The sequence below is a fragment of the Didymella exigua genome (genome assembly GCF_010094145.1).
Source record: "Didymella exigua CBS 183.55 unplaced genomic scaffold M421scaffold_32, whole genome shotgun sequence".
NCBI lineage: Eukaryota > Fungi > Ascomycota > Dothideomycetes > Pleosporales > Didymellaceae > Didymella > Didymella exigua.
Window position 1 is genome coordinate 260,860 of NW_022984806.1, and position 8,192 is coordinate 269,051.

At 50.2% G+C, this 8,192-nt stretch overlaps 4 protein-coding genes across 4 annotated transcripts; 3 read left to right on the forward strand and 1 right to left on the reverse strand.

Moving 5' to 3' along the window:
- Positions 1-1,202: 1,202 nt before the first annotated feature.
- M421DRAFT_400631 (uncharacterized protein) lies at positions 1,203-2,329 on the forward strand (the record flags this gene model as incomplete). The annotated part of the gene is made up of 4 exons (XM_033590205.1): positions 1,203-1,251; positions 1,327-1,944; positions 1,975-2,216; positions 2,258-2,329. 4 exons carry the CDS (start codon positions 1,203-1,205, stop codon positions 2,327-2,329), a joined length of 981 nt encoding a protein of 326 aa, XP_033445416.1.
- Positions 2,330-2,981: 652 nt separating this feature from the next.
- Positions 2,982-4,600, reverse strand: M421DRAFT_94965 (glycoside hydrolase family 92 protein; the record flags this gene model as incomplete). Its single annotated transcript, XM_033598254.1, has 4 exons — positions 2,982-3,265; positions 3,716-3,810; positions 3,944-4,230; positions 4,292-4,600. The coding sequence occupies 4 exons, from the start codon at positions 4,598-4,600 to the stop codon at positions 2,982-2,984; spliced, it is 975 nt and encodes a 324-aa protein (XP_033445417.1).
- Positions 4,528-5,051, forward strand: M421DRAFT_424187 (uncharacterized protein). Its single transcript, XM_033593677.1, has 2 exons — positions 4,528-4,551; positions 4,595-5,051. The coding sequence occupies exon 2, from the start codon at positions 4,627-4,629 to the stop codon at positions 4,858-4,860; it is 234 nt and encodes a 77-aa protein (XP_033445418.1). The 5' UTR covers positions 4,528-4,551; positions 4,595-4,626; the 3' UTR covers positions 4,861-5,051.
- Positions 5,052-5,061: 10 nt separating this feature from the next.
- On the forward strand, positions 5,062-7,177 carry M421DRAFT_424188 (uncharacterized protein). The gene has a single exon (XM_033593678.1). It carries the CDS (start codon positions 5,300-5,302, stop codon positions 6,758-6,760), a length of 1,461 nt encoding a protein of 486 aa, XP_033445419.1. The 5' UTR covers positions 5,062-5,299; the 3' UTR covers positions 6,761-7,177.
- Positions 7,178-8,192: the final 1,015 nt, after the last annotated feature.

Genomic DNA, 8,192 nt, shown 5'->3' on the forward strand with positions numbered 1-8,192 from the left:
ACAAAACCCTCTACTACAGAAATGTAGAGGTAGTTTTTCTCTTTCTTTTAAGCCCTATTTCGCTAGAATCCATGTATTATTAACAAAGTTTTAGGGGGTACCCACGAAGGACGTTAGAGTATACCCATTCCGCCAGCCTAGAGTACGTTATAGAGTACGTTATTATAAAGAGTTTAAGCTACAGGCGTGTGGCCAATGGATACAGACGCAGTGCTAAAACGCTTCAACAACTACCCACAATAACAAGATAATGTAACGGTCTAGACTCCAAAGCTAAAGAAGAGCTAGAGCTAGCTGGTTACATTAGCTTAGCCGGCTTGGCTTAAGCTGGATATATATTATCTACGCAGTTAACTAGACGTCTAGTTAACTTGTGCATGCTTTTTAGCAAAAGTTGTTAGGAAGTAGATATCCTTTATTGGCCTTTGGCCAGACTACTACAGATAAAGACGCAGAAATTGGAGAGCATGGCAACAGCGATACCTGGCCCCAGCTGCGCAAAAATCTTGACGCTGCAGTTGCTGACAAGGTTAGAATTGAAGCCAAGCGGCTCATTTCGCGCACGGGCACGGTACCTAAGAGGTGCTCAACAACATGGGGAAGCAGCACCAGACCACCGCCAACAACACGTGATCCGCTTCTCCTCTTAACCGTCACAGAAACACGCTAGCCAGCGCACCTTCACTTCGCTCCGGGCTATTTTCAACCTGCTTCGCATCATCCTGAATCTACTGTGACGCTACCAGCTGTTTCAAATTGCTGCGACGCGACGATGTTGTCAGCAGTGTCGTTTGTTGTTCCGTCCAGCCTTGTCGCCTACCGTACCGAAACACCTGTTGTGTCTCCACCAAATCGCGGAAAGCCCATCGCACATGTCTCCATAAATGTAAAGAGGTCGCAACATCAAATCGTTGATTAAAGGATGCTAGAATGGTGGAAGTCGTCTTATCTACGCTTCTTGACTCAACATGAAATGGGCTGAGGCTCGACAGCTTCCATGTACCTATGATAAGCTCAGGAACTACATACTTCCTCCCTTCGCTTTCACCTATTGCGGCCACTCGATTTCCTAGCGCGACGCTTTCACTAGCTTCCACTCGCACATTTGTAGCCCTCCTGAAAGCCAAGATGTTCTACCTTGAACCTCCGTACCTTCCCATCTTACAACTCTATCAGACTCAACCACATTGCACAACTCCACGATGACAGACGAAAATCAGTTCAGCGATGGAGAAGACGGACAGAGACATAGTAAGCAGAGGGTTTTCCTCTCGTTGGCCTGTGCGCTTCTAGTGACGTCCACAATACTACTTTGCTATCTTGTAGCGCGGTATTTACGAATTCGCGCTCTGAATCGTGCTTGGCCCCCACTCACATACCTCCCTCGATGGAGAGCCGGATTTCGGTCAGAGACGGACGACCTGACACCGTCAGCCATACCGCTTGAAGAAGTTGTCATCCACGAAGCCGGACCTCAAGAGCTCTCACGTCGCCCTGAACAGCATCGCGCTTTCCTCGAACTACCTTCTGAGATTCGAACGCAGATTTACTCGTACCTCGTACCTGGCGTTCAACCCACACGAGTGGATCGAGCTTTCCGCCAGACCTGCCGCCAGATCAACCACGAACTGGAGCACGAGTCGCGCAAGGCTTTCACCCACGAGATGACGTCCCTCCAGCAGCTCGCAGTCGATAGTCACCAATATGTCACACTCTTCTACTCGGCAGAGAAATATCATGTAGATATGATTCTACAACTCCCTCAGCCGTATTTTCCGCCAAATCTACCCCCACTGCTACCACAGACGAGGACAATCATGGATGCCGTGGCGCTCTCCTTCGTCACGCTATTTCCACCGAACACACGTTCTATAGCAGTCACAATGCAGCCGCATCCGCAAGGATCGACTGCCAGCTTCGAGCGATACTTCGACGGAACTTGGGGTACGTTGCACGACTACCTTGGTCGTATAGCGTGCGATGCGATGGAGGGCAAGATAGATCTGCGAAAACTCTCAATTTTGAGTGGCGATCCTGTTGTGCTTGTGCCAGAAGCTGGGTTGGCCGGATTCAGGCAGAGATTCAACTGGATCAATATTCTGGGTGTCAGCTTCGAGTATGATCGAGGCTTCCAGCGAGTGCCTAGTGTTGTGATTGACTCACGACAGCAGTGCCATGCCCTGATTCGTACATCACTTCGGCTCTTAGGTTGCCGGGTAAAGTTGTACATCAGGTACAAACTGTGAGAGCTCGATAGTTGGAACCAAGGGACCTGATTGTATCGATCTTAGGGGCTTCTGAGGAAGCTGCGGCGGTCGGAGTCGAATAAGCAATGCTACGTTTCGCCCATCCAGCTCTCCGAGGCAACACCTAATTAATCCACTATTAAATACCATTCCCGACATTTAAACTAATGTGGCCCGGACTGGGAGGCACATCACCCGTCTCCCACACCGCCAGCTTACTACCGAGTATGAAAACGATTTCACCCCCTTCGGTCATGATCTCTCCCGTATCCTCATGCTTGAACCAGTTCTTTTCCCACACTTGCCCATTAACGCTTAAATTTTGCACAAAGTACCCTTGCCTGCCATCTCCATCATCAAGACCTGTAGCCCTGATCCACAACGTCTTATGTTGCGGTGCAAGTCGGTCCGACAGGCCTCGATTGTCACCTCAGTTGACTACCTTGGACTAGCACGTCTCAGGGCATGTATATATGGTCGCCTCCTAGCTAACAATCAACTCAGCGCAGTTTTCCATCGATATACAGCGGCTACGTTTGCCGCAACATCTTATCATGGTTGATTGTAATATTGATATCCTCGAACCACGGACTCTCAATCAGATACACACAGGAGTAGTGAGAATCGGATATAAGCCTAGCATCTGCCATACTAACCAACCGTTCAACGCTCCTGCACACTAGTGTTGAAGTAAAAGTCGTCAGCCAGCTGCCGTGGGCGCTCGACGCTCTTCCACTACTTGTTGAAGTAGCTGTATAGGTCACGGTCGCCTGATGCTTCGCCGGCGGCGACTTGACTGACGGCAAAATCGTTCAGGGAGTACTCTACTGTTTTCGAGACGGCGCGAAATTTATGGTCCGCAGACACGTAACCAAGTGGTATCCAGTCATCCAGTGCGGAGCGGCCTTCTTTTAGTAAGTCTCGAGAGTTGACTGGGTTCTCGTCGAAGTAGGGCAGCACCTCTGCGTTTTTCCTGACTGCAGCATAACCTTCGGTCCAGTTGATGTTCCCTCTCAGGCCTTCACATACGCATCAGGGAAGACGTTGTCGGCGTTCGAAACACCCTGAACTAGGCTGTTGTAGTTCCCTGATCGACCGTCTGGTGCCCAGCCTTCGTGTCTGAAGATATCGATCAACGGCCTTAGCATCGACTCGTAGTACGATGGCTGGATGAGGTGCCACAATGACACTCGATTATGGAACAAATCCCAAATTGTGTAAAAGTCGTCTCAGTAAGGCTCATCCCTCTCCCACAAAGGGTTTTCGCCAATGCGCTCGCTCGGTATGAGATGCATGAAGTACAAGCTTGAGTACAGCAATGCCAGCCTCGTTCTGTTCGCCGATGCTGATGTGTTTACGCAAATCTTGGAGAACACGTCCCAGTTCCATTCATCGCGCGCTGCCTGCATGGTGTCTTCAATCGACCAAGTTGACATTTCGGCGTCTCTGTACGCGCAAGCTTTGCCCACCAACATGAAAGAGACTCCCACTCTCGATTTGTCCTGTGACATAGTTCCGTGTGAAGACGGCACCGACACGATCGTTCAGCGGTCCAGAACGATCACTGCTCCCCGTAAATGTAGGTAAGGGGGTGGTTGCACTGTTGAAGCTGCGGAAATGGCGGCTGGCCGGGAACGTGTTCTTTCCTTTGAAAGCTTTGACATTGTTGGGTGCCGTGTCAAATTCCGCAGACGTACACAGTCACTGGCGCACCAATGCACCAGCCTCCTGCAATCGAAGTGTATCCAGTGTAGGTGCTAGAATTTGAATGGATCTTGATTACGCCGCCGGTGTAAAATTGTGAATCCCAAGAGCGAATAGGATGAGGAAGGTAGCGTGAGAAGTCGACCAGAACGTGCGTCTCTGATGCTGCTGGATATGTATAGTGATGTAGTTCGGCATGGTGAGATGCCGAAAGCTCGACTATCACTCCAGACTCGAACTTCGTGCGAAAGTACCCCACGCTTGCGACATCTTCTCCCTCCTGTTCGCTGGTTAGCACGATTTGTAATCTGAGGTGAAGGCTTTGTATCTCCCTAACCCACCCTCCTCTGCCAATACGTCCTGTTATCCAGCAAGTTCACATTGCCATCGATCGAAGTCAAAGGCATTTGCGCCGGGAAGCCGTACTTTGCTCCGCCTCCAGTTCCTGACTCATGCATCAGACTGAGGCCGGTAACGTAACCTTGCAGAGTCCATCCTCCATTCAGCGCGCTTTGGTTGATGGGTTCTTCGTAAATGTCGAGACCAAGCTTTATCATTCCAAAAGGTACTGCACCCCCAACTAAGACATCAACTCCGCCATCTACCCTTGTTAACACGATAAGTATGTCTGGAGTAGCGCTTACAAGCATAGCCCGGGATAACGCCTTCAGATCCAATGAATGGATTCACGTCTCGTGCATGGTCTATGTCTTGGGCTGCTACGAGTTTCGCAAGCGTTAACATTGCAACACCGGGGAGCTTTTGCACCATGAGATCAAATCTCGGAGCGTCTCTGTGGGCTGCACGATACTATGCGACAGCTGCGGCGGTCGCGCATCGACCGGCTCTTATGTATAGGACGATGACCAGTGCTGATGGCCTCACCCCGCATGTACAGCAGCTTCTATAATTCAAGAAGGTGCGCAGGTGTAATGTTACATGGTCGGAGTACGATATGCGTCGAGAAAGGACGGTGACGTCATATGATGTGCAGAGGAAGGCGGGGTCGGGCGTTGCGAACCGGAACTACCAAGTTACCTGAGGTGCTCTTGACAGCATTCGACATGCACATTCATACCGATCTCTGCAGGTGAAGAGTTGGTACGGGGCGCGCGAATCGGGTTTCTTTCCCCGGACTTTCATTTATAATGATCAGCGGAAGCAACCTACTGCAATTTCGGCCTAGGCCTCCCGCCCTTGCGCCCTTCGAGAAGAATATTCCTCACGCCTCAATCATCATCTTGATTTGAGCTTCTCCTTCACCACTACTTGCAACAACAGTGCTCGACGAGTGCCCTCATCTTATTGGAGACTATTGCGAACGCACGAACTGTGCTTATACCATCGATATGACGAATGCCGTAGAAACGCTCGACCTTACGAGGCTCGATCAGACAGTACTCCGCGTATACGTCCGCCAGCTACTCATCTTCCCGTTCCCTGATCCAGCATTTAGGAAGGATGCTAGTGCAATACTGGCTGCTGCACTGCTGGCAACATTCAAGCAGTTTCCCTTCCTCGTTGGAACCGTTGAGCAGACTGATCCTGCTACTGGCGCTATGACTGTACGATATCCTAAGACGGTCGACTCGGAACTCGTGTCAAGGCTACTTACTACCAATACGCTGGACAGGGAGGAAATGGATTATCAGTCACTTTGTGAAGCTGGCATACCGCCATTCAGGCTACCTGCTAACGACCTATGCCCATTTGCGATGCGATCGCACCCCGGGATTGATGACACATATGCTGAGGTCCTTACAACATTTTCGAAAAAACTGCCGATACCTGTCTTCGCTGCACAAATAAACTTCATCCCGGGCGGACTCGTCTTGAGCGCATACACGCATCACTGCGTCGTTGACGGTACCGGAATCGCGACAATTTATGAAGTATGGAGCGGAAACACTCGGAGCTACGACAGAGGAATGACAAGCACGCGACAAGCCAACGTCCATGAGCTGAGTGCTGCGCGGCATGCGTTGGACACCTTGATAGCGGACGCAAAGCCGATGAACCTTTCTGTATTTCGATTCCCAGGTGATCCCATGCCTCCGCCGCTGCGCGACACGCCGTTCAACGTTAGCGCCAAACTACTTGTATTTTCGGCGCCTACAGTATCGAAGCTGGCGGCCTCACTCTCGTCTATCACTGGTCAGCGTATCTCTAACTTCACAGCGCTCGCATCCTTCATATGGTGCCAAGCAACAAACGCACGCAGAGCAGCCATAATGGCCAAAGGCATAGAGAAAACAACACTCGGTATTGCAACCGACCACCGAAAGCGCGTCGGCAGTCTCCTTCCAAAGGACTACCTGGGTAATGTCGCAAATGGTATGATAGTCTCCGTGCCACTATCGTCGATCCCAAATTCTGGAAGCATGAACGCGGAGGGCATAGCAGTCGTTGCCCTTGCGCTCTCGAATGCACTAGCTGGGGTAGATTTGGACTGGTTCAGAGCAATTTTGCTGGAGATGGCGAAGCAGAAGAATTCTTCGAAGCTTATGTTGAATTGCAATACCATGAATGGGCCTGATATCTTCATTACAAGTTGGCAGCACATTGGTGCTGACACTGTATGGGCGATCCCTGGCACGGCAAAGGAGCAGAATGGGGAGGGATGGGCTAGCAAGCCGACTGCTATCCGCAAACCGCACAATCTATGGGAAGGTGGCATGCAGATCCTGCCGCGAAGAAAGGGGGATGATGCGCCTTATGAGATTCCACTGTGCTTGGAGGAAGGAGACATGGAGAGGGTGCTGCACAGCCTGCAAGAAGGGAATTGGGTTGAGCGGGTGATTGAAGCTTGATTATGCCTCCTGAGAGTGCACTCTCTACGAAAACACTTCTTTCATAGAATCAAGAACAGCAAGAGAGCTGCGATGCCCAAGGAAGCCCACAACAACTTGTCTTCGAACGGCAGGCAGTCTGTGCTGCTGGTGTCCTCTTAGGTCTCCAGTGCCAGCATGTTCTCCTCATCTTGCTGACCTCTACGGACAAGGCCGTAGCTTGAAACAGCAATTTCTGGGTCGCTCATATCGCGTACGGACCACTCTGAGAGCTTCTTGAGGGCGTAATTGAGGATCTCGTGAAGTGGAGTGGGCTGTACTGCAACTTAGCATCAGATATTCACGACTAGTCGAATACTCACTATGGTGTACGCGTACATCATAGAGAGCGATGACTAAAGATTTGAAGGATGAGAAAATGTTGATTGTTGAGAGTCGTATTGCGCTCAGCTTAAATGAACCGCCGGGATGCCCTGAAAACTCGATGGAAGTGAAAGTTGAGCGCTTCATTTTTGAGCTGCACACCATGTCAATTCCCAAGACTGAAACACTCTTCAAGCGCTATAGCCACGTTTGAAGCCCGCGAAGACCACTCCCGCGACCCGTCCTAGCACGAAAGCGCCGGACTCAATTGGTGACTCCAATATGGACTATTTGTTTCAATCCGGTCCAGACAATCCCAACTGCGTTCCATGGTTCAGCTCGAACAGCTTCGACATTGAACAAGGTGAGTACGAAAATCAGAATGAAGATGATCGCACCAAGTATGGCAAGTGTGCTGTTGAAGAGAGTGTAGAATCGTGCGTTCGCTACATTGCATCTTGATGGCTGGTCAATGATATTCCCTGCATTCTGTAGTTATATCGTCGTTGCCCTCTACCGGGCAGCGTGCATGAGCGTTCAGATACGTGTCCCCAGTCTTCGCATTCGCTGCTTTGTTCGCCGTGACGTGAATTCAAGTCAGATAAAATATCGAAAAGTAATGATCTTGCTATACCTACACCGTTAAGAGGAGAGGTAATCAGCTGTAGCGCGCTCATCTCATGTTTCACGAACCGAGACGCGCACAGAAGGCGAGCCTGAAGCAAGCAGTACCAATGGCGATGACTGCTGTGGCATGAAGTGACAATGCGCATGAGTGTCTTGCGCGTGGCAATTTGACATGTCAGGGCCTTCGTGTGGGATAATCTTCTAAGTCCAATAACTTTTCTAATAGTACCGTATAATGTACCTCACGGGCGAGCCGATCACACAGGCGAGCCGATCACTCTGCCAAGACTACACCAATGTTCTACCTTACAACCTAGTTTGTACTAAATTCAAGGAAGCCAGACAAGACAGAGGAGGAGGTGATTGTTTAGCATATAACGTACTCTATCACCGAGCCAGTCATATCACCAAACCAGTTACTTAAAATCCCACCAAAAAACACAGAAACCATACCCCTGCATCT

Bases quoted from the DNA above. Each gene is read 5' to 3' on its own strand.
- M421DRAFT_424187 (XM_033593677.1), top strand. From the start codon at position 4,627: ATGAATGGATTCACGTCTCGTGCATGGTCTATGTCTTGGGCTGCTACG.
- M421DRAFT_424188 (XM_033593678.1), top strand. From the start codon at position 5,300: ATGACGAATGCCGTAGAAACGCTCGACCTTACGAGGCTCGATCAGACA.